The sequence below is a fragment of the Hydractinia symbiolongicarpus genome, chromosome 6 (genome assembly GCF_029227915.1).
Source record: "Hydractinia symbiolongicarpus strain clone_291-10 chromosome 6, HSymV2.1, whole genome shotgun sequence".
In the NCBI taxonomy this organism is placed as follows: Eukaryota; Metazoa; Cnidaria; class Hydrozoa; order Anthoathecata; family Hydractiniidae; genus Hydractinia; species Hydractinia symbiolongicarpus.
The window spans coordinates 17,061,491-17,088,057 of record NC_079880.1 but is presented as its reverse complement, the minus strand read 5'-3'; the positions used below and the strand labels follow the sequence as shown (position 1 = coordinate 17,088,057).

At 34.2% G+C, this 26,567-nt stretch overlaps 2 protein-coding genes across 2 annotated transcripts in view; one reads left to right on the top strand and one right to left on the bottom strand.

The window, feature by feature from the left end:
- Window positions 1-626: 626 nt before the first annotated feature.
- On the bottom strand, window positions 627-17,068 carry LOC130647230 (protein Mpv17-like). The gene is made up of 2 exons (XM_057453012.1): window positions 16,911-17,068; window positions 627-2,456 (listed from the first exon to the last, which is right to left on the bottom strand). The coding sequence occupies exons 1-2, from the start codon at window positions 16,990-16,992 to the stop codon at window positions 1,981-1,983; spliced, it is 558 nt and encodes a 185-aa protein (XP_057308995.1). The 5' UTR covers window positions 16,993-17,068; the 3' UTR covers window positions 627-1,980.
- Window positions 8,381-26,567, top strand: part of LOC130647227 (uncharacterized) — a 98,419-nt gene continuing 80,232 nt past the window's right edge. Inside the window, exon 1 of the mRNA XM_057453008.1 lies at window positions 8,381-10,198. Coding sequence (XP_057308991.1) covers window positions 8,596-10,198 — 1,603 coding nt within the window. The 5' untranslated portion in view covers window positions 8,381-8,595. The remainder of the gene's footprint in view (window positions 10,199-26,567) is intronic.

Below are 26,567 nucleotides of genomic sequence, written 5' to 3'. Positions count from 1 at the left end.
GATTGATATGTGCAGGCATGTTACCAAAACTACAAGAGAAAGTTAAAGAGGAGGCTTATCAATGCAAAGCATTTGTATCCAAATGGGAAGAAAGTTTCTTCACTTTGCACGTACAAGATCTGACAAACGAGGACATAAAAAATGATGTGGTCTGCCGCGAAAATTATAAAAAACTTTTAATTGCAAAGAAATTGTTAAAAACTTGGAAAATAAAAATGTAGCAAAATAGGATGTTTAATTTTTAAAAGCTAAACTTGAAAAATTCTACCTAAGTATATAAATTTCTGCAAGAATAAAATTTTGCTTTTTTTCCAATTTCTACAAAATTTCTGAAATGCTTTTTAAAATTTCAGATTTTCAAATTTTGGTTAGGAAATTTAATCACCTTTGCAAGTCCAGAAATTTAGTTTTCCAAAATCAAATTTATACATTATTATATATTTGATGATGAGATTATAGGTATATAATACTGTTATATATTCTGTCTATAGGTTAAGTTATTAAAGATTATTATAGTTTATAGGTTATTATAGATTATAGGTATATATATATATATACATAGTTTATTATATTTTACTATAAAATTATTGTTATAGTTTATAAAATTATTCACAGACTTTTTGTCGCAAAATATCTTTATTTTTCGTTATCACAAAATTCAATTCTCACAGTTCTGAATAATATATAGCTTTTATATTTCAATCGCAAAATCGCAAACATTATTTCCAGAAGTTGTCCACAAATCTTTTTTGCCATTTTACAAAAAAACTCCTATAACCAGACATATACGTACAAATGTTTATACCTAGATATGGTTATAATATCCTAGAAAAAGCACCAAGGCAAATTCGTTGTAGTGAAATTTTTCATATATATTAACGGAAGTTTTTAAATCTCCCAAGATTATAATTCACCGAAATAAATTCACATTAAATTAGAACAAGTCACACCATGCAATGTAAGGCTACAGTCTGGAAAAAGGTTTATACAGATGGAAACAAAACAGTTTCTTGTTTACAAACTTTTTCAGTACAAAAATCATAGTTTCCGAATATTAAAAGCCACTTCGGTAATCCAAATTGGGCTAGCATTAATTTAATAGGTTTTAGTGGCCAATAAGCAACTTGAGTTATAAACTTGTAAGCCTTATAACCAGTTATTAAGCTTTTTAAATATTAAAAATACCCCCATTTGAAAATCATCTGCTATCGTTCTATGGGGAAAAAATCACAACAGGTTTCTGAATCTAGAAGCAGTTTTCCTTTTACAACGTGTTTCCATATCTGTAACCTTTATCCCGAACTGGGTGTTACTAGCCAACAATAGTCAGTCAGAGAAAAAAACAAATTATGCTAGCTAGCTATATATATCGAAGTTGAAAAAAGATGGAAATACGACAGTAACAGTGATTTTTTGGCTTATTTTTGAAGCCTAAGAATAGCATAGTCAGGCTAGCAGTCCCTGTCTTCCTGTAAATAGCCTAGCTATATATATACTTAGCTCAAAATAGCTTGCTGTTTTTTATGACTGGGAAACTCTGAATTCTTACCTTGAGCTGTCATTGTAGGAATCACTTGATCCAAAAGTAGATACTATTTAGCTATAGCTAGACTAGACTAAAACTGGTTCTGACTTCAAACTTTTAGCTAGCTATGCAACTAAAATCTGAAGATGTATAAAACACCTGAAGTTATAGCTATATGGCTGGAAAAGGTAGGGTTTTTTTATCTATGTTGTACAACCTTTTTTTATATAACATGCTACTATACTAAAACTTCTTCTTTTGTATATTATATGTTCACTTCAACATGCTCTGACGTTTCTCGCGTCGGTTAAAGCTGCAATGTGGGTCTGGCAACATGACAGCTTAATTACAAAAACGCGGGAGCTCCCAAAAAACTATCAAACTTTCCCGAACATAAATTGGACGCGCCTTAAGTAGCACAAGTAGCCAAAATTAGGATTAAAGAACAAAGCCATCTAGACAACATTGTCAATATTTTTGTTAACTGCCCACGCAAGATATGTATTCCAAAATAAAGCTACAAAATTTACCACAATGACACGATGCTGTATAGGAATAAAATAGAAATTTGCTAGTTGAACCCAAGGCCATAACATATAGTTGGCTTGTAATGCTGGGATATATGAATGTTGTAATCTTCTTCTAATATCTCCAAATGATTTACCGTCTATTACATCAGAAACAGTAAAAAATGCAGCTATAAATGTCGGAGCCCAGATTCCTTGATCTAACAATACTTTTTTTATGACAACTGATGAAGATGTTCCTATGACTAATCGGTCAAGAACAACATACCATGACCTAAGGCCCGGTCCAATAAAAAATAAACCCATTGCAAAAAGTTTTGTAGTCCTCCTGGTGTCGTGACTATAAATTCCATGTCTCTCCACAACTTGCTGAGCAATTATATCTCCAGTACCACAGAGTAAACCTAAAAAAACATTAAAAAAAAGAATTCAAACATTTATTATGCACCAAGGAAAAAAAGTTAGTAAGAACTGAGGGAAGGAAACCCATTTTGAAATGAATATTTTTTTTCTTTTTTAAAGCCTTTTTATTGGAAATACGCCCCTGTGATGGTGAAAAGGAATTTATGTACATTGAGCCCAGTTGTCAGGTAAAATTTGCTACTGCAAGTTTTTAAATCCAGCAAGTCCTAACCACCCACCCAACCTTGTGTTTCCAGCCTTTCATCTCACAACAAAATCGTTAAAAAGAAACTAAATGTCAAAAACATTTTTTAAAGTAGGACATCTTCAGGAAGTAATATTAATAAACCAAAATTTAAAAAACAAATTTTTTAAAATAATTTTTTTTACTATTTGTTAACAGTTTCCTAAACCGAAAGCTAACTCATTTTTATGAAATGTCAGTTTAAAGCTTACCTCCCACATTAAAACAACTGATGCCAAAGCACCCGATACCATTAATATTTGAGAAAATATATCTCTTTTTGTTTAATTTGTACTTCTAAGAGCTAGCTTGGACAGGAGTAAAATCTCTGGCATGTGGGCCATCACACGCCAAAATCTTGCTGGTGAGTGCAACAGACCGCATGTCATAAAGTAAAGTTAGGCGTGCGTAGTACACGCCTTCAATACTTGGCCCGCATACGTTTTTTCTATCATTTAAAAACTGTACGGAAGTAGGACCTCTGAATTTCTTTATCTCGCAATTGATGCAAGACTTCAGCTATTTTAAGAGGTGGGGGGCGTACAGAAGTGTGGCGAACCCCAAACACTGACGCTACTTAGTAATCACTCGATGGTCGATCATCAGTTCTGACACTAGTGTTAAACTTGTTACCTCGGGCAATAGCAACCCAAATTAGTATAAAGCAGGTCCCATTTAATTGATTTTTTCTTGACGCTACAAGTGTTATTTTTATTCAAACAATTTTAAAAACGAAACCCAAATGCGGTACAATTTTTTTTCTGTATAAATTTTGTTAAAATGTAGCTAAATTTTCTGAATGAATTTTGAAGTTTTATTTGAGCCACTTGGTTAAACTTAAAAGATTTTTTTAAATTTGCTTGTGATGACTTTACAAATAATAATAATAATACAAACTTAAAAACTTATTTTGTTTTATATGTTTCAAGTTTTCTTTAGCGACGGCATTTTTGCGATTTAATTGGCTTATTAAAATGTGCATCCTTACTTTGTTTTTTAACGGCAAAAATTTATTACTGGTGGTAAGTGTGATAATGATTACGAAACTTCCGTGATGGCACATGGCAGATAAAAACAAAATGAAATAGATGCCAAAGATAGTTGATTAAAAGAGACAGATTATATTTGAATTATCCCACATAAACATCAAAATATTTATGACGTCATTATGTTACTGGTTGGCAAAATCTTCTAATGTCTAAATTTTTTGTTTTCATGTTTTCACATTTTCTAGCCATGTTAAAATCTTCTAAAACTAACATAGATTTCGAGGCAGCACCCTGAAGCCAGCTAGCTATAGACATCTTTATTTATTCCTATCCTTTTAAGGCTTTTATTCTTTTGTTATATTATTACAGCCCTCGAAATTAGTGTCGGCAATCGACAATTGCTGGCGCGGTTTCATTTCGCGACAGCAAAAAACTGTCAAAATCGTGGAGCTCACGAAAACAATCGTGGGACACACGATCCTTCGTGGAGATATTATTATTAGCGTGGTGGCCACGATAGGATGTTTGAATGTTTGTTATACTTAAGGATCACGATTTTATCGTGGTTTGTGGCACCACGCTCGTTACACAAACATGATGTAACAAACCTTTTCACTATGTTTGAGAAGTAAAAAATCGACTTTTAGAGCTAATCTTTGTTGCGCATTCATTTTGCGGTAGAAAAGTAGGGGACGTTTTGAATTGTGAACCCAAAACACGATGATCGAGCGTCTACGTATAGCGACTTTATCAATCTTAACTTCTTTTTCTACATGTCCGAAATAGTATCCATGACTATACTGTCATTTTTATAAATTTATTGTTTATTTTTCAGGTCATCACTAGCAAATAGGCAAAAATATGATTCTTTTTCGAATTACAAAAAATCTTTATCCAAGTGGCTTAATAAAACTTCTAAATTTATTCAAAAAGTTCAGCTACATTTTAACAAAATTTTTTTTTACCGCACGTTGGTTTCGTTTTTAAAATTGTTTGAATAACACTTGCGGCATAAAGAAAATCCATTAAATTCGGATCTGCTATGGTTTCAAATGGTTTTGTAAAATGAAAAAATTATCTACAACTAATTCCATGATAAAATGTCTGTTCCGCCTGTAAGTGCAGTTTAGCAGACTTGATTCATCCGTGCTCCGCCAGCGTTCACCTCCACATTAGTTAAGAACTGCATGGCTGGATTTCTTGTGTAAAACCTCGTTACCAACAACAAAGGAGCCAGGCAAAAGAGATTTATGTCTACGTAGTAGTTCTTTTAACTAAATCAGGAGTCGGTGAAATAGAGTGGGGTATTACGCCTATATGCATGTGTGTACTAAGCGCTCAGTCCAGTGTTAACAACAGACATAATTTTAAACTTTAGCTCTCGTTCCAGCAATGAATACATAATCCTTCTACTAAATATATATACAACAACTTTTTGCATTAATATTTCGAGAATCCTGGTTTGTGTTACATGTTTATTTTTCAAAATTTTGTTGAGTGAGCGCTGTGAAAAGATGTGTATAAACATATTTGTTAAAAGCAACTTTATATTAATATTGTTATAGAATGTTGGTATAAGTGCACCAAACTTTATTTGGTGGTTGTATGTGTGCATATGCACAAATAAGAAGGATAAGAAGTTGGAAAAAATAATGAAAAAACAGTAACAGTATCAAAAAACAGTGATATGCAGAATTATTATAAAATAATTAAGGACTTCTAATCAAAATTTCTGTATTTCTTTTTTAATATTTGCTCGATGTAGTAAATTATCTGGTCTGCAATTTATCAAAATGTTCTGGAAAAATAACTCAATACTGAAATTAACTCAAAATCGGCAACTTGCAACTCACCAATTCAGAACTGGAAGATTTTCTAGACTCACACAGTGTCGCTTAAATGTAACTTTACATGTACAAGATATTTATCACCTCCTTTCAACTCGCAACTTTTCGTTTTTAAACTTTTAAAATGCCATCTAAAAAAGCATTTCTATCACCGCTTTTCTGGAAAACTGGAAAAGAAGCATCGGAAAATATCAAGAGGGGGCTGTCGAACGACTTCCGGCGTTTTAAAAAAAACTTCGGCCGAAGAAACCTGAATCAACCCGAAACAACATTTTTTAAACATTTATTACCCTGATGTATAATTTATTCTTTTAATGTCGAGGTGGTAGTGGATGTTAGACTTAAATTTTTGGTTATGAGGGAGGGTTAGTAAACGAAATAAGAACGCGTATATTTATATTATAACATAAATGTCTGTCTTCTTGTGTATTAACAAAATCCGTAGATACTTTACAGTACAGCTACCATGCCATTATAGCGCATTTGCATATTGGCACATAACAGCATGGTTAAGGTACCCAATACCAAACATAAACATAACGGTAGACTAATAGTCATATACTCTAAAGTGAAGTTCTGAAAAAACCGTTTTTTATATCAGTTATTCGATAAATATAGCTGTAATGAAGTCCTACACATAATCAACTGAAAGTAAAATGACTTTGTAAAGTAAAATGCTTTTTTCACGAAATCTGGACATATGTGATGCTCTCTAGAAAAATCGACCACTTCTCTTTCCGTATTTAAAAATACTAAATACGAAAATTTTGTATTAAAAAATACGGATTTCGTATTTCAAAATACGCGTATTTTTAAAAATACGAAATACGTATTTTCGTTTTTTTAAAAAAATACGAAATTCTATTTTTAAAAATACGAAATTCGTATTTCGTATTTTTGAAAAATACGAAATACGAATTTCGTATTTTTTAAAAATAAAAAATACGAAATTCTATTTTTAAATATAGAACATACAAAATTCTAATTTTAAAAATAGAATTTAGTATTTTTAGAAATGTTATGTGTATCAAGTGAGTGGTTGAATAAATTGTAGAACAATTGCTCAATTTTACAAGTTTGTTTTTAATAGGTTTTTAATTGGCTCAATGATTTCACAGGGACGTTTTCTCGTCATTTTAGAATGAAATACAGCAATTTTGAAGCTACGCAGGAATGTTTTTTCGTCATTTTAGAATGAAATATGGCAACTTTGAAGCTTCGCAGGAATGTTTTTTCTTCATTTTGGAATGAAATACAGCAACTTTAGAGCTTCGCATGGACTTTTTCTCATCATTTTAGAGAGAAATATGGCAATTTTAAAGGTTCGCATGGACGTTTTCTCATCATTTTAGAAAGAAATATGGCAACTTTGAGGCTTCGCAGGGACGTTTACTCGTCATTTTAGAAAGAAATACGGCAACTTTGAAGCTTCGCAGGGACGTTTTCTCGTCGTTATAAAAAGAAATAAGACAACTTTGAAGCTTTGCAGGGACGTTTTCTTGTCATTTTAGAAAGAAATACTGCAACTTTGTAGCTTCGCAGGGACGTTTTCTCGTCATTTTAGAAAGAAATCGCCAAATTTGAGGATTCGCATTGACTTTTTCTCGTCATTTTAGAATGGAAAACGGCAACTTTAAAGCTTCGCAGGGATGTTTTCTGGACATGAGTGAAATACAGCAACTTTCAATTCGTATCAAAAATGAAACAAACCCTAACCAGACATTACTTTCTTTATGTCTTTGGATTTTAAATCTACAGCGTATTTTTAATACGAATTTCTTATTTTTAAAAATACGAAATTCGTATATATTTAAAAATACGCATATTTTTTAATATGCATTTCTTATTTTTTGAAAATACGAAATACGTTTTTTTTAAAAAAATACGCGTATTTTTAAATACGCAATTCGTATTTTTGAAAATACGAAACACGCAATTCTATTGTTTTAAAAATATGAATTAAAAATAGAAGCGGTCAATTTTCCTAGAGAGCATCACATATATCCACATTTGAATATAATTGAAATATCCATTTTCGGATATTGATCAGACTATTAGCCAGCTAACATTTTATTTTAAGTAAGTAAGTAAGAATGTATTTACTTTAACAATAGTCTGTACATTTAAAAATTCATACATGAAAACAACCAAAAAGGCTTTCAAGCCGCGTATAAATAAAATAAAATATATATATACTACTTCTACTAAAAGTATTTACATAAAAAGGCACGAAGAAGAATCTTCACCAGGCCATTTCGTGAGAGGCGTGCGATCGCACGCGCACGCCCCCACACACGTGCAGATTTGTTTAGCCGTGCGATTCATCGCATGCGCAAAAAGTTGCTGTAATTAAAAATTATTGTATTTATAACAAAGAAAATTTATTAAAAAAACCTTAAAAATAAACGATCATTCTTTTACTAAACTCTAAACGATCATTCTTTTACTGAACTCACAATAGATCGCACGTGAGCAGTCTTTACCAAATGTTGATAATGTGAATTTAATTGCTACCATTTGCTTTCATTCTTTCTTTTTGCCGACCAAGGGGTATTATGCAGAACAGATATAGGTCGCTAACGACCTCGTGTGTGGCCGCTATCTTTTGAAGAATTTTTCTTTTTCCTTTCAAATTTTGCAAACCAATGACAACATTAAGTTAATGATGGGATCGTCGATATTTTATTTTGTTTGTTCAGTTTGGGTTAATGTGGAGATTATATCAGCGCTATAAATATTTTTTTAAAATGTCTGAAAAAAGAACGAAAGGAAATAAAGTTGAATTAAAAACTTTTGAAAGTAGGGGTAAATCAGATATTCATGGTTGGAAGACAGAGGAAAAAGATATTGATGAACTATGTTTGGTGTAAAGTTTGTGCGAGGTATAAAACGGAAATTACTTCTCGATTAAAAGGAAATGCGAAGACACCTGCGTTAGCGTTATAAACGGTACAAATGTGGTAACAAAATACCAGGTGAGAGATTTTAACAGTAAAAGGTTGTTTTGATTTATTTTTATTTTTTCTAATATTTTAATTGATTTTATAAAAAAAGGTTGAGGATGGCTAGTGTAAACGTTGGTACTCTGAGAGGTAGAGCAGGTGAAGTAGTTGAAATGTTAGAACGTAGATCTGTTGGTATGTGTTGTGTTCAGGAAGTCAGGTGGAGAGGAGCTTCAGTGAGATTTGTGGAAGGTAGGAGGGCAAGGTATAAGCTTTTTTGGATTGGTAATAGTGATGGATATGGAGGAGTTGGCATATTCGTTGCAGAGAAGTGGGTAGAAAAAGAAATAGATGTTATGCGTGTTAATAGTCGTATTATAGTGATAAAGTTTTTGATAGGTAATAGGATTGTCACTTTTCTGTCAGTTTATGCTCCACAGTGTGGACTCAGTGAGGAAGATAAAGATAAGTTTTATGATGAGTTAATAGCAGTCACATCAAAGTTTGGAGACACTGAACTTGTCATGGTGGGCGGCGACTTTAATGGTCATGTTGGAAAGTTATCTGAAGGTTATAGAGGTGTGCATGGAGGCTATGGATTTGGGAGCAGAAATAAGGAAGGGGAGAGATTGCTTGAGTTTGGAATGGCAACAGACATGGTGGTTTGCAACACATCATTCAGTAAGAGACAGAGTAGGCTGATAACATATGAGTCAGGTGGTTGTAAGACACAGATAGATTACTTCCTGGTTAGAAAGTCAGACAAGAAAGTGGTGAAGGACGTGAAAGTTATATCGGGGGAAGAGTGTGTTTCCCAGCATAGGTTGCTGGTTTGTGATATTATCTTAAAGAGTGTTAAAGAAGCCAAGGGAAAGTACAGGCCCCGTCAAAAAGTCTGGAAGCTGAAGGAAGAGATTGTAGCAAGACAATTTAGTGCAAAAGTTCAGCAGTTAGCCCACAATGGTCAATGTGATAGTGACAATGTTGAAAGTACTTGGACTACTTTGAAGAATTGTCTTCTAGAATCTTCTGATGATACCTGTGGGTGGACGAAAGGACCAGCTACACATAGACAGACCTGGTGGTGGAATAATGAGGTTGACCAGTGTATAAAGGAAAAGAGGAAACTTTGGAAAGAGTGGAAGTCAGGTGGTAGTAAAAATATTTACTTAGAAGCTAAGCGTCGCGCTCGTACAGCAGTGTATAAGGCAAAATCAGAAGCAGAGAGAAACAGATTTGCAGATGTGTTAAGAAGGGAAGACCAGCGCAATGAGGTATTCAAGATAGCAAAGCAAATGAAGAAGACTAATCAAGATGTTGTAGGTGAGAAGTGTATACGTAATGATGAAGGTGTTTTGGCTAGCACAAAGGAGGAGAAAAGGGTAGCTTGGAAGAACCATTATCAGAGGTTGCTTAACACTGAGTTTGATTGGGACAAGGATAATATGTCTGATGATGATGTTGTAGAAGGGCCAGCTATGCAGATCAAGACAGAATGGGTAGTGGAGGCTATTAGGAAATTGAAGATTGGCAAGGCTGCAGGAGTATCAGGTATTGTTGCAGAGATGGTAAAAGCATCTGGATATATTGGAGTTAAGCTTATTACAAGTCTTGCTAACCAGATTATAAAGGATGGTGCTATTCCGAGTGAGTGGCAGTCAAGTGTAATAGTGAATTGTTTTAAGGGCAAGGGTGATGCATTAGAAAGGGGTAACTATAGAGGTTTGAAGTTGGTTGATCAAGTAATGAAAGTTATTGAAAGAGTGATTGATAAGTTAATTAGAGAAAGAATTGACATAGATAAGATGCAATTTGGTTTTGTTCCAGGGCGTGGCACTACAGATGCAATATTTTTACTCAGACAGCTTCAGGAAAAGTATTTAGGAAAGAGAAAGAATCTCTATTTTGCCTTTGTAGACTTAGAGAAAGCTTTTGATAGAGTGCCACGTAAAGTTATTTGGTGGGCTATGAGAAAATTAGGTGTGGATGAGTGGCTGTTACGATGGTACAGTCTATGTACAGCAATGCTAGAAGTCGTGTCAGGATTAACGATTCACTTAGTGATGAATTTAGTGTAAATGTTGGTGTACATCAGGGTTCTGTACTTAGTCCTCTGTTGTTTATTCTAGTCTTAGAAGCGCTGTCGATGGAGTTCAGAACAGGTTGATACAGAGGGAGTTGAGTTTAGATCTAACACAGTCTAGATCAGATTGGAAGAGGGTCATTAATATACCCTGTCCAACCCATGCTAGCATGGAAAACAGACGTTAAGCCGAGAATGATGATGATGATGATAAGGTTTATTAAATATTATTATTAGCGGCCGTTCGACTCTCCGTAATTTAATTTAATTTAAATATCTGTTTGCCCCACAAGTAATAACAAAAAATATCAACAATTTATGAAGACTCCTGAAGATAAACTGTTTTTCGTTTGCAGTCCCTGTCTTTCTCGTAATTTGCCCTTTGCTAATGAGGAGTCATTTGGTGACGAAATTCCGGACAACATCAATATTACTATTGATGAAAACTTTGATTTTGAGGCAATCAGAAATGGGAAGGGCTTAAAAATGGCCCATCTCAACATTAATGGTCTGTCATCCAAACTAGACTATGTTAAACTTCTGCTACATCAAACAAAACTTGATGTATTCTCCATCTGTGAAACCAAAATTGATGACACCATCACTGACAATGACATTAAAATTGATGGCTATTTTTGTTATAGGAATGATCGGAATAGACGAGGTGGGGGTGTTCTAATTTTTGTTAATGAAAACTTGGATAGCCACCTTTTGAAACACCTTTAATTCGAAAATGTTGAATCACTATGGGTGAAAGTGTGCCTGAAAAAAACTAAACCTATTTACGTGTGTGGGGTTTACAGGCCACCTGGAGGTAGTGATTTGCAGAGTACCGAAAACCTGTGTACTCATTTTAAACAGTGTTTTAACAAGCTCCCAAAAGAAAAAGAAGTTTTTATCTTGGGAGATTTTAACTGTAACATGCTTTCAAAATATGCTCTTTCCTCCAAAATAAAGGAATTATGCTCCACTCTTTTCCTAAAACAACATATTACGGAGCCAACTCGTGTTACTGAAAATAGTAGCACTCTTATAGACTTGATACTTTCTAACAGTTCTTGTATTTCTAAAACTGGTGTCATGGATTTAGGCATCAGTGATCACAATTTAGTTTATGTGATCAGAAAATTCAAAAGGCCAAAATTTGAACCTAAAACATGCAAGGTTCGTAGCTACAAGAACTTCAGTGAAGAGGCTTTTCTGAAGGGCCTCAGGAATTTAGACTGGTCATATTTTAATAATTATGATGACCTTGATGAAGCATGTGAGAAACTGAATAAAACTGTTAAAACAGTGGCTGACAAACATGCCCCTTTCAAAACACATAGATTTTCTGGCCGTGCTGAGGCATGGGTCACTGATGAATTAATAATAGCCATCAAAGAAAGAGACTTCTTGAAACAGAAAGCATCAAAAACAAAATCCATCATAGACCAGGAAGCTTTCAAACAAAAAAGGAACCAGGTAATAGGTCTCAAAAATCGACTTAAAAACGAGTACTATAATGACGTTTTGCCAAAACGGAAAACCCTAAAAAAACTGGTTCCTGATAAGTCAGGCAATACTACCTCGATAAAACGAGTAGTCCAAAACGATGGTACAGAAACTTCTCACCCAAAAGAAATTTCCAACACATTCAATTCATTTTTTGTCAGTGTTGGTGCCAAACTAGCCTCTAAATTTTCTTCTGACACTACTAATGTTAATCCAGCAGACACGATTTTCGGTGGGCTCGTATTGAGACCAAAAGTGTCGAAAAAATAATTATTTCACTAAAACTTAATAAAGCTACAGGCTTGGACGGAATTGGTTCACGACTGCTAAAAGCAGGTTCGTCAGTTTTAAGTATTTATTTATAAGTCTTTTCAACAAATCTTTATTTACTAATTATGTACCTAAATGTTGGAAGACTAAAAGGGTCTCTCCTATTTTTAAAAGTGGCAATAAAACAGATCCTACTAATTATCGGCCTATCTCCATTTTGCCAATTCCTATGAAAATTTTTGAAAAGTTAGTGCATGAGCAAATGTCTCATTTTATTTCTGAGCACAACTTCCTGAATGACAGACACTCCGGATTTCGAAAACTCTTTTCCACAGAAACTGCAGTAGTCGATGTCTCTGATTTTATTCTTACTGAGCTCGACCAACATAACTTTGTTTGTGCTGTGCTCATTGACCTTAAAAAAGCTTTTGACACTGTTGATCATAAAATTTTGTTAAAAAAACTATGGTGTTTTGGCATCAGAGATGCTGCCTTTGACTGGTTCGAGTCCTACTTAACGGGCCGAATGCAGCTGACTCTTGTAAACGACACAGGATCAGATCTTCTTCATGAAGACGCTTTTGGGGTGCCGCGGGGATCTGTGTTGGGGCTCCTGCTCTTTCTTTTGTATATTGATGACTTAAAATCTGTCATCAATTCAAACTACCACCATCTATATGCAGATGATACAATAATTATTTCGTCTAATAAAAACTTGGATACCCTTGTCTCCCAGGTCGACTTAGAACTTTCGCAAGTCGACCTCTGGCTGAATAATAACAAAATGACTATTAATACAGACAAAACTGAAACAATCTTTTTCGGCAACCACAGCCAGTTAAAAAAAGTTGAGAACAAAACTATTAACTATATGGGTATTCCTTTGAAGAGGAGCGAAAAAGTTAAATATCTTGGGATAACATTTGATCAAAAAATGCAATGGGAAAAGCACATTAATGACATAAATAGAAAAATACTAATTAAATATTCTAAAATTAGAATCATTGCATCCTGTTTAACACCTCACACAAAAAACCTTTTAATTAATGCACTTGTCATGCCATATTTCAACTACTGCTCCTCTGCATGGGCTTGTGCCACCCAAGGTAGATTGGGAAAACTAGAAAAACGATTAAAATGTGTCCGTACCTTTCTTGGGAAAGAGAAGGAATATTCAATGAATAATTTACTCATCAAAAACGATGCCATATTAGTTTTCAAAGCCATGAATCACATTGCTCCTGATTACATGCGCTCAAAATTCCTTTTGACAAAAAACTGTCACAATCATCAAACAAGAGGAGCTTCAAAAAACAGGTTCACACTTCCCTTGGTCAACACAGAATTTGGCAAAAAAGCCTTCCCATTTAGAGCTGCAAAAGTGTGGAATAATCTTCCAGACCAAGTGACCTGTGATGGAAGTCTGCTTTCGTTTAAGACTTCCATCTCTAATGTATTTGGCAAATTCTAATGGAGATCACTTTTTAACTTTTTAATTTTTGTTTTTTATTCTTTTTCTTTTTAATTTTCACAGATTATAAATGTTACTATGTTTGATTGAGCTGAGGCAGTCTAAGGTTTATCATTTTTTGTTTCTTTTTTGTTCTAGTGGCCCCCATTTGAAACAATCCACTAACTATAGGTTTTTGTGATTTTCTGGGCTAGCCACTTCAAATATTTATTATTATTAATTATTATTTATGGCTTCCACAATTTTTTTGGAAATTTTGTATTTTTAAGTTATTGAAACTTTTTTTGTATTGTTTTAATTTTACTGAATTGAAAAGTATTAAAACAATCTACTTTTCTGCTTTTTAAATATATAAATATGTTATACATGTGTGTTATAAATTTCAAGTTATTTCGTCGAACAAAACACAAAAAACTAAAAAAAACATTATTTTTGGCGAAAGTATACCATCTTTCCAACCTTGTGCCAACGCCGCGATACTAGCTACGTACTTGAAAATTGGTATCAGGGGGCTGGAAACATGGTTCTATTGACTGGTACCGTGCACCGTTCGTCTCGCAAACTATAAGCTACTTAAATTTTAAGTTAAAGTCTTTTTTAGGCGCTAAAAAAGAAGGGGAAAAGTTGCCAAAGTGGTGCACGGCGATTTGATGTAGTGTGATCCCTTTTCTGTCTAATTAAATAATTATCTAAACTTCTAAGCAAGTCACAGTGATGGCGTTTAATGTTTTGGTAGATATGGTTTTTCCCAGCAAAATTACAGCAACCCGGTGTTCACATTTGACTTGATTGCTCGACCCGGGAATCCTAGTCCGAAACCGTTTTTTTTAAAAAATGTTGGAATAAGCGAGACAACGGTGTCTTATCAATTTTGAAGCTAGCTAAAGTTTGGCAGAGCATGAGGTAAGGGACGAAACAGTAAACTACTTTATTTTGCAGGGATTTTAATATTATTTTTTTGCTATAAGATCACCATTGATTTTAAGAAATTGTTCTATAGCTTGTAAAACTTCAAATGTGGCTAATTGTTATCTTTTTTAATCTTTTTTCTTCTGTTTTGTGTTTTTCTGTAAAGAGTAGCTATTTTTTGGTCCTACAGTTTTGCATTTTGCATTGTGTTTTGTAGCTAAGTCACTTAATACTTCTTTTTTATATTTAGTTAAGACTTTAGTGGGCTTTCTCAAGATGAAAATGTTGAAATCAAAGATGTTTATGGCTAGCTAGCTAGCTAATCTTGGCTTTATCACAAAATTGGGTGCTATTTTATACAATTTATAAAGAAACACAAAATGATTGCTTTGTATATATTTAATGTATATAATAAATAAACTATTTATGCACAACTTGAGATATTTTCTACTAGCATGATAAACTGGAATGTTGAAACTGTCGACTCTGAATGACGTTTTATTTAATGTATGTATGGGCCTAATGTGAGAAATTATGTGAAAAACTGCCTTTAGAGCCTGAATGGATGCTTTAAATTTGTTTATTAACTGAATAAAAAACATTACTTTGGATTCTGAGGCCATTAAAGATGATGTAGATGTAATGTTTATCTGTCCGAAATTGTCCAAAGGGTCACTTTTGGTCCTAAGGGTTTTCGGGCCAAATATGTGACATCATACATTAAATAAAACGTCATTCAGAGTCGACAGTTTTAACATTCCAGTTTATCATGCTAGAAAATATCTCAAGTTGTGCATAAATAGTTTATTTATTATATACATTAAATATATACAAAGCAATCATTTTGTGTTTCTTTATAAATTGTGTAAAATAGCACCCAATCTTGTGATAAAGCCAAGATTAGCTAGCTAGGTAGCTAAAAACATCTTTGAATTCAACAATTTCATCTTGAGAAAGCCCACCAAATTCTTAACTAAATATAAAAAAGAAGTATTAAGTTACTTAGCTACAAAATGCAAAACTGTAGGACCAAAAAATAGCTACTCTTTACAGAAAAATATAAAACAGGAGAAGCAAGATTAAAAAAGATAACAATTAGCCACGCTTAAAGTTTTACAAGCTGTAAAACAATTTCTTAAACTTAAGGGTGCGCTAATAGCACAAAAATAATAATAAAATCACTGCAAAATAAAGTAGTTTACTGTTTTGTCCCTTACCTCGTGTTCTGCCAAACTTTAGCTAGCTAAAAAATTGCAAAGACACTTGTCTCGCTTATTCCAGCATTTTCAAAAAATTCCGGTTTTGAACCAGGATTCCTGAGTCGAGCAATCAAGTCCAAGGTAAACACCACGCCGCCATAATTTTTTTGAGAAAAACCATACCTAACAAAACATTAAATGGCATCGCTATGACTCTCTTAGAAGTTTAGATACTTATTTAATTAGACAGAAAAGGGATCACACTAACCAAATTCCCGTGCACCACTTTGGGAACTTTTTCTTCTCTTTTTTAGCGCCTGAAGAAGACTTTAACTTAAAATTTAAGTAGTTTATAGTTTGTGAGACGAACGGTGCACGGTACTGGGGTGATAGAACCTTGTTTCCAGGCCCCCCATACCAACTGTCAAGTCCGTAGCTAGTAGCGCGGCGTTGCCACGAGGTTGGAAAGATGGTATACTTTCGCCAAAAATAATGTTTTTTTTAATTTTGTGTATTTTGTTCGACGAAATAACTCGAAATCCATAACACACATGTATAACATATTTATATGTGTAAAAAGTAGAAAAGTAGATCGTTTTAATACCTTTTTATTTCAGTAAAATTAAAACAATACAAAAAAAGTTTCAATATATGACTTAAAAAATGATACAAATACAAAATTTCAAAAAAAATTGTGGAAGCCATTTTAATTTTGTCCGCGGTTTGACCGTAGCGAAACAGCTGTGTACAGACAGCATAGCTAGCTAGCTATATATATACTTGATAAAATATGAAGTACAGAATAGTGAAAACTATTATATGCTTTATATTTATATACTAATACTAACATACAGATTTTTAATACATATATAAAGGTCATGTGCGATGGAATGTACTGGCTAGCTACCTTTAGGAATATATTTGAAGGAATAAAAGACGGATTGACTGATATCCATTTAGCTAGGCATTTACCAACTCATTAAACATCCTTAATATTTTACTACTTACCTGTTGCTAGAGCAGTGGTTTTCCATGGATGCGTACTTATTGCCTTTATATAATACCCAGCAAAACTTCTTAAAATCGACATTTCCGGGTTGTTTTACTCTGCAACCAATCTGCCATTATAATAACACGATTTATCCGGACGCCGGACAAATTGTCATTACGGCGCGCCAAATGCACTACAAAGACACGTGATATACCCATGTGTGGGTGGCACAGGAGGGTAAAAAACAATCCGTTTTGCTTCGAATCATGTAGCTTTTTAAAATATATATAGACTTTTCTGGGTAAAAAACTTTGGTTTTCTGTCAAATTTTGACAAAATAAAGGGATATTCAACAATTTGTTGAATTGAGAACTAAGACGAAAAATAAACAAGTTGCCCATCTTTGTAGAGGCATAGTCATAAGAAAAGAATATATGGAACACCATGCTGAAGAAGAAACTTAGAAACTTCTTTGAAGGAATGGACTGTTATTTGCAATCCTTCATGTGTCTGCCATGAAACAAACATGTTACTTTTAGCATGGTTAGAAAAGTTTCCTGCACGTTGATCTATGGATTCTTTCCACTGTATAAAATACGATAGAAAATTATCCAACCACTCAAATCTCTCATCATCTATCGACTCATATGGCTTTAAAAAAGGTTTTCGCTTCAATGTATGTTCAACAGTGTTTCTGACATTCAAGCAATCAAAAAACTTATCCATCATGTCACAAAACTGGGCAGTACCAGCAGCTTCTGGTGGTCCAAATTCGTTTAGAATCGAACCAACTGTTTCACTTAGGACTTGTGCTGCAAGACGAACTCTCATAACAGAATACGGTGTTAGGTTAATGTGATCAGATGTAAGACAAGTTAGCATTTTTAAACCACTGTCCAAATCCTCATAATACAGTTGAGATATATGACTCCATAAAATAAATAAACCATTATTCCACATATACCTGGTACCACGACCAGCACCTGAGTTGGAGAGGCAATTACGAGCAGTTTTGATAAGATGAGGGACATCAGCAAAAAAAAGATATACCGTTTATCTTGACTGTAAAGGTTTTCAGTTCTATAAACAACATTCTTTCCTGGGTTTCCATCCAAAGCTTTGTGCATTTTGAAAAATTTGCGGTTTGGTGAAGCACCATCAGCAGTTGCAGCAATAACCTTTAAATCAATATTTTCCAAAATATTAACAGCTTTCCAAAATAATGGAAATATCTGAAAAGATGTTGCACCTGTAGTGGCAAAGGTGGCTATGCTGTATGAAAGAGGATTGACAACACTTTAAACCAAAAATACAAGGACATGGGTAGCCAATTCTTTAACATTTTTTAGAGTTGCATAATTTACTGAAATGTCACCCAAGTCTACAAAACCAATCAACTCGCCAGTGTGTTTATCCCATACAAGAGCTTCTTGCACCTTCATTTCATCGAAGAGAATAGTAACAAATCTTTCAGGAGAAGAAAATAGCTCTGTCTTTTGTTTTAACTCTGAAATCACTTCATTGTTAAATCCACGTTTTGGACGAATGTAATTTTTGTAGTCTCTTAATGTTCGTAAACTTGGAAGTAATAAAATGCCAGCACCGGTTTTGCTGTTGTACCGAAGGTCTGAATATGAAGATGATGATTTAGCAGCAAGAGCCAAACAAAATTTTATAATCATTGGATGATACCGAACACTGCTTGCATTTGATTCTTTTAGGTACTTTTGCTGCTCCTCCCAAAATAATTTCATAAAGGGGGGATTTTGCCTTGGTCAGAGCATGAAAATATGGATTTGAAATCATTGGAAAGTTCAGGAGTCACATTTTTGCTGTCTGAAGTTATTGATGTTTTCATATTAATAATTTCCTGTTCCAACTGCTTACATCTTAAACGCTGACCTTGTATGGTAAGTTTTGTACGTTCAGGCGAAGTAAATTTTATCGGAGCAGTCAGCTTTGCAAGCTCGTTCAGCTTTGCCTTTTTACGATTACGTTCATACAAGCACTTCACATTATGTTTATTACAAGAAATGCATATTTTCTGTCCATCATTACTTAACAGAAGTTCACACATGGAAGAACGAAAATATTCGTCTTGACTAACAACAGGTTTGAATTCCTTTTTTTGAAATTGATGGTAATCAAATTTTCTTGGAATAACATGGCTAAGTTTCACATCAAGATCAGGAGCTTGAATACCAGTACAAAAATTAAACTTCATAACATCACAAACAAAATTAGAAAGTGTGACATTTAAAAATGATCTTTTGTAATCAATATACAGTTTATGGTTATCCGGTAACATCCAACCAAAAACGCGTAGACTAAATGACAACGACTGGTCAACAAAGATTTCATATTTTGGTAGAATGTGATCAGGAGAAGGTAAAGTGATTACAGCGAGGGTGTTTGATGTGCTGATATTCCATTCATCAAGTTGTAGTTTTTGAATGCGTTGTTGGAAATCTGCAAAACTTTTATACATACGTGGTGGTGGTAAAGGTGACAATTGCTGAAGCACTAAACATTCTTCACGTTTTTCAATGGCCAAGGTTATGCGTGCTGCAGTCTTTGGTGTTTTAATACTTTTTGGGGGAAGATTGATAGTTGGTATTGCACCTTCCTTTAATGATTTTCGTGTTGGATCTATTTGGAAAAGAATAAATTAGCAATTAATTATATATATACAAGTTAATTCAACCTCAAGCTTTAGGGAAGAAGCATCATGCCAGATAACATATAGAATTACAAAAAAAATATCCTTGAGTTTTTTAGACATGTACCCTTTGTTTCAGTTCTAGCTAGCTAGAGCTAGAAAGACAGGAAGGCAGCTTCTTGTCACTCCAGAAGAAACATTTGAAAGCTAACAATAATGATTACAGATAAGGATACTCGCTACTTACATATCCAGAACTGGTCTTCTCTGAAGTGTTTTTCACATATATAAACTTGGCTAGCATCAATTCTCTTCTTTAGCAAGTCATCAACAACACGATCTTTCGTAATTATATTCAAAAGTTCACTTCTCCATTTCTTATTAAAATCATTGTTAGGAGATGGAATCTTGAATATAGTGAACTCTTTATTTCTTCGAGAAACAGAACAACCATAAATTGAGCAATTTGCGCCAGGCATGTTATAAATATACTCAAAATATTACACAAGAACTTCAACCGATGGGAGTAGCCCACTAATAATCAGCCATTTTGAAGTTCTTGTGTACTTTCGGAGGTCTGGGCGCCAGCTAAATAATTAGCTAAAGGCTAAACAATGGGCCATCGCCGGCCTCCAGACTATCTTTTTTTCTTATGACTATGGTATAGGTTATCACATTTTTTCTTTCGCCAAAAAAATTGGATACAACTATTTTAAAGTTTTACATACACATAAGTATTAGCATAAATTCTGGGATAGAATAGTGGGATATATACAGTTGGATATATATCACTGTACAAGTAATGTTGTGGGATATATATTGTTACGATGCATTTTTTGAATCCATGAGATCTATTTATCCTGAAATGTTATACTATGGTCGTTATCGTGATGATTGTTTATCACACTGGTGTGGCTCAACAAAAAGATTAAATGAATTTTTTACGTTTTTAAATTCGTTGAATGAAGATTTAAAATTTCCCATGAAAATTGGTTGTAATGACTTGTGTTTTTTGGATCTACAATTAAAGTTGAGAAATAATCTTCTGACATTGAGACTTCGCCAAACAAGAAGACTTGCGTCTATAACCATCTGTGTGCAAATATTTTGGATAAGTATGGATAAGTAGGACTTTCGCTAAATAAGACAAATTTCCCCGGTCCCTAGCCTATCTATAGACCATTTCTCTGCGTTTTCAATCTATCAACTTTCGTAGTAAAGCGTGGTACCGGCCGGGCTTAACATAAGGAACTGAGAACGACAACAAACGCCGCATTATTCACTCGGAGGCTTTCTAATCTGCGCATGCTCCGTAGTTTTGAGATTTGACAGATCTCGTACGTAAAAATCTACGAAAGTTAATAGACCCGGAGGAACACAGTAAGTCCGGGTCAATGAAATAGGCTACCGGTCCCTTGAACCAAAAACTTCTGAGAAAATATTCGCTTTCTTTTGTTGAGCATTACATTCAAAGCAACATGTTGTCTAACAATATCAGCGTAGCGCACAAAAAAAAACTTACTTCTCAACAGCCAATAAAGTACATAATTCTCATAGAAGTCGACTTAAGTGGGACGTCGAGCCCGGCCGCATCACCCTACGCTATGAAAGTTGATAGGCCATAAGAACGCAGAGAAATGTCTATGGAGGCTCTGATTTGTAGTACAGTGGTTTACAGGATAAACTTCGGGAACAAATTTTGTCTCGTTTTTGGCGCAGTGCCATATGTCGTTCTCTTGTTCAGAAAGACAAATCAGGACATGAATCGGAAGCTTATCGCAAGATTTTCGATGTTGGCGCTCAAAACCGAAGCTGAATAAGACAACACGCCTTCAAAGGTCAAAAGTTCAGGTGTCTGAAAAGTATTGCCCCGAAATTCTGGCGCGTGTGCTTCAAAATGGTGGAGATAGCCGGGAAAAATGATTATATACTCACTAATCAAGTGGAACACTTTTTTTATTTTAAACACAACATGAGATGCAAATCAATATAGTAAAGATATACTATGTGTATAAATATGTATATGTGTTCTTTAAAACAGGAGTAAAATAACTCCTGTTTTAAAGAACACATTGCTATATTGAAAATCACAAGAGTGATAAACTACATCTCAAAAAATCGAATAAAGTAAACAAAATTTAAAAGTATAAAGTTTTGCTTATGCTTGTCTATTCAATGCATTACTTGAACCCAACACAGTGGAACTTGCGATCAAATAGTATTTTGAGCCCAACTTTCGACAGCATATCATACACAACTTGATTCTGGTCACCTGGAATCGGCATTGCAACTTTGGTGTAAAAATCTTCAACTATTCCAAAACAATTTGTATGCTCACATATGAACAAGGTTGAATGGTTATCCTATGATGTTTTTCGACACCTGGGATACGCCAACTTTCGAGATTTGGACTCAATACTCATCGGGGGGGGGGGGGGGGGGGAATCTGCAATTTGGGGAATCTGCAATTTGAAAATCAACGTTGGCTACGTCATCATTACAAGGAGCGAATATTTCATCAGATGCCACAACTTTAGACAAACCTTGCGTTGATAATTTGAAGAGTTTTCATTAGGATTGGCTCAACAGAATACTTTGTTGTAATGAGTGTTGTCGGTCTGTCTTCGAGAAAAAAGACACTGAATTCCCTAAACGGACCGTTTAAACGGAAGATAAAAAAACTGTACAACTTTTTTCGGTTTTATAAGTTTTTTTAAAAGTTGGACATGTTCAACTTTTGCTAAGTTTTTTCTATTGAAATTAACAGAATGATTAATGAGCTATTGTTTAAATTAAAGATTTAAGCATATTTTTTCAATTTCTAATCATAACCGCTTTTTTTCTCCCAACATTTACCCTGCTGCTGTTATAACAAAACACGCAATGGAAAAAAACTTATACATTTTATCTTAACGTGTAGACAGGTATATTACCTGCAACGAAACTTATAAGTTTTTTCGTACAACTAAACGGTCTGTTTAAACTTACCGTGTATTTTAGCCTTAAGACTACAATTTAGTATAAATTTCCTGACCCCCCAAAAAAACGTTTGCATCGAGAATCACATGAAACATATGCTTGAAATTAGTCGTACGGACAAAATTAGTTTTCAAACTGAGTCGGTCGATTGGGAAAAAAAATAAAATATTGCGAATTTTTTTGAAAACTGTATGCCTGAAAGTGCACTGTAAAGTTCCAGTTATATGTATCTTTATAAAGTTTTGTTACTTATAATATGGTCGTGATTTTCACGGTCAAAAAATATTAAAAATCAATCTATTACAACTGTTTTTAACTTTTAGATTTAATCTCCATAATCACAGTGAGCGTAATAAAATGAATCGCAATATGTGACACAAGATAACAACATGTGTACTTTGTGTGATCATTTGACCTGCTAACACATCTTTTTATTAGTAAATATCAAGTTAAAAATACTTTCTGCTGGATGCTCTGTAATGTTATTTGTGGAGATCTTTTAATTCTTCTCTTTTCCTAATCTATTTTTATCTCATTATATCAAAATGATATATACAATTTAGTAAGATATCATCTCAAGTATATTTTTCACGAAGTATTTCACAACCTCGTGCCCAGAGTACTCCTTACTTAAAAAGTGTAAAAATTGCAAAAGTAAAATAAAATATTATGCAAATATAGGGCTGATCAATCTCATTAAGAAACAAAAAAAATAAAATAAAATATGCATCAAAAATGATAATGAAGGGAATTAAAAAAAATATTTGAAAAAAAAAAACAAAAAAAAAAAGAAGTTCAAAAAGTTGAGGAGAAAATTCCGTGTTGGCATGTATTTCAAATTTTACAAAATTAATTACGCATGTTGCTCTTTTCTTTTTGCTTGTCGATTTTCACTATTAGTAAACAACAGGTGGACACAAAAAATATAAAAAAAATACCATAAAAAGACACCTGTTACTTTTCCCTGGTGCTGTAATGAATTTTATCATACACACTGTGATTGGTAAAATATAAATAAATAAATAAATAAAGAAGGTAAAAAGCAAATCAGAAATGTTCTATCTTCGTCATTACAGACCGCGATGAAATATATTTTCGTTGTATATTAGTATAAAGTATCTGGTGAATATTATACATCAATGTTTCGGGTTTTCTGTTTCTATAGTGAATTTTATTTTTTATTTGACAAAAAATGAGTCGGTCGCGCCCGTACAATGATAGCCGACATAGCTACCCAGCTCAACCTTCCACAACATTTCATTTCCGCGCTCGTTTTTTCGAAATAAGAGTGCTAAGTATACTTGGCTAGTACAATGACTTATCAACTTGGTCTCGCCTAAAATATCATTGTAACTGTTCTGCCCAATCTTAGGACGCTGCCCAATCTGTAGACATAAAATTGCCCAGTCTCAAGACTGGTCGGCCAGTCTTAAGACTGGGCAGGGCCTCGCAAGATTGGGCAAAAGACTATGTTAGGCCCATCTTTGGCGCCTTTTAGATTTTAAAGAAGGGATGTAAAGGGATGTACCACACGAGCTCTGTTTTTTGTAAGTCCCAACAAACATTCTCAGGCGCATTAAAACATCATATACATCATATCATGGATACTTTTGAATTGACCTGGCCAGTTTTTGGACACAGTAGAGTGAAAATCGTAGCTAGGTAGCTAGGTAGCTGGTAGAGCACGTGTGTATAACACGTGCTCTACCAGCTACCTAGCTACCTAGCTACGATTTAACATTTATATACAGCTTGTAGTAGTGGCTAAATTTTAAAAATAAAATGTTTATATTTATGAAGAATCAGAAAAATCGTATTCAACCATATTATTAGTTAGCTAGCTGCTAATTTCATTGGATGAGATGTTAAGCCAGCTAGCGAGCTGTAGCCAGCTAATTAATATGATTGAGTAGTTTCAATTTTTTAAACATGTAAATTCAGGTAAAAACAGGTAAATTCTAAAAATTTTATTGTTCTGTTTGCCTTCCACAATTGTTCTAAGATTGGGCATATACGTCCATAGATTGGGCAGTCCAGTCTTAAGAGTGGCCACCCATTTGTCACTGTCGGAAGATTGGCCTGGCCAGTCTTAAGACGGGGCGCGTTCCAAGATTGGGCAGAACATAACCATCTTTTTAGAGAGAAAGTATTCGCAGAAAATTATAAAGCGCTTTTTTTACTCAAAAGAGTCGATACAAAGGACACTCAATCATAGTGCCGTGTTTTTCCTGCGCGCAGAAATGGATGTTTGTTTACATTTTTACCTCCATTTCTGCGCGCGCATCGGGCATTACGTAATCACTTAGATGCGTGCGCAAGTAAATATCGGGACTGTGATTCCATGTTTTGTTTTTCAATATGACATTTTCCTCGTGTTTATATGGAAAAAAATTTTCCTATCTACCGAGACCTCACCTGTGCTCAACATAGATTTAAGCAGGAAAAAATTATAGTAACAGTTTTGCATAAGGCCATGAATGACCTTGCCTCAAATTTTCCTCAGTAAAAAACCGAAGAAATTTTTAGGCTTTTTAACTTGAAGTACAATTTGTCGATACTGTCAAATAAGGTAAAAATGTAGGCAAAAGGCTACTTTTTTTTCAAACTTACATAGCATTTGATTAAGAGTTCGTGATGTTTACTTCAAACTTGGACCAGATTTGTATCATGACAAATGGAAAATGCTGACGTTAGCTGATGATGCCAAATTCATAGTGGGAGCCATATAATAAAAAAATCTATTTTTCCATTACTGCCGCCTCATTGTGACTTGAAACTTCACAAAGCAGAATGAGAAGTGTATAATCGTTTTGAAGAAACCTGTGTCAAATTTTTAAAAATAGATCTTTAATAGTCCTTTTCAGACAAAAAAGCCGAACTATTAGTTTCCTTTTTTTTTTTTGAAAACTGATTATTTTTTGTGCGCAAAAGTTAGATCTTTCTTGGTCAATAAAATAAGTTTTCCCAGAATTTATGTGAGAAGAGAACCCAGCAAATCTTTCCCTTGTGTTTTTTATCCAAAGATACCAGTGAAAAAAAAAACTACGTGTACATTTAAGTTTTAATTTCTTTGGTGTTCTTTGTGAACCACTTACTTACCACCATTTGCCACAGCAGTTGTTGAAATTGAAGAACGCTCTGCCCCTGGATTCGGCTGGGTAGCTGACACAGTGGGTGATTTTCCAGTAGTTGTAGTTGCTGGGCTTGTTTTCGGATTACTCATGTCGGTAGTAGATGCCCGCTTCGATTTTTTGCTTGCTGCGTTGTTGGACATTCTGTGACTCAAGTTAGTTTATCTGGCTGCACACGACCAACCTAATTTCCTCTTTCGATTGGAAATGTGAGTTCTCAAAAATTCCAACGCTTATACACAAATGTGTTCGGCATGTTTTCTTTCTACCATATATGGTAGTGTTTTTTTCGGACGGCCATATATGGGCACAAGTTTGGCATATAGGACAACCCATCCCCTCAATGAAAAATAAAATAAAAAGCGGTAGGGAGGAGTTTGGAATAAAAGAATAAACACCCTCCTTTACCTAGGACAAAATCCTACATATTATACTTATACAGAAGTTGATGAGAAAAGAGTTATTACATAAGATCGATTTTTAACAGTTATGCATTCAGCATGAGAGAGTGCCACGTCATACAATCCGTATTTCCTCGCTTGCCTGTTCGTGTCGCTCCAATACCTAAAAACGGGGTCGCACCATAAATTTCACTTTCGCTTTCAATGATCATATAACTATACCCGGGTTTTTTATCATCTTTATTTTGTTTATAACCAGGGGTGGATTCATCCAATTCTATTTAGTATGTCATGATGCGTAGCAAGAGTTGCGTATTCGGCGCGACATGTATATTCCGGGAGATTTTCGTAACATTTTTTACTACCCTGTCATGCGACAGGGTTGGCATACATTGAAACCGCTTCTGTTAACAGGCAACTCTGACACGAAATAGTAATTTGAATGAGCGCCCTTTCGAGATTCTCTAAGTGGGGGGGGGGGTCATCTGAGGGGGCGCTGATTGA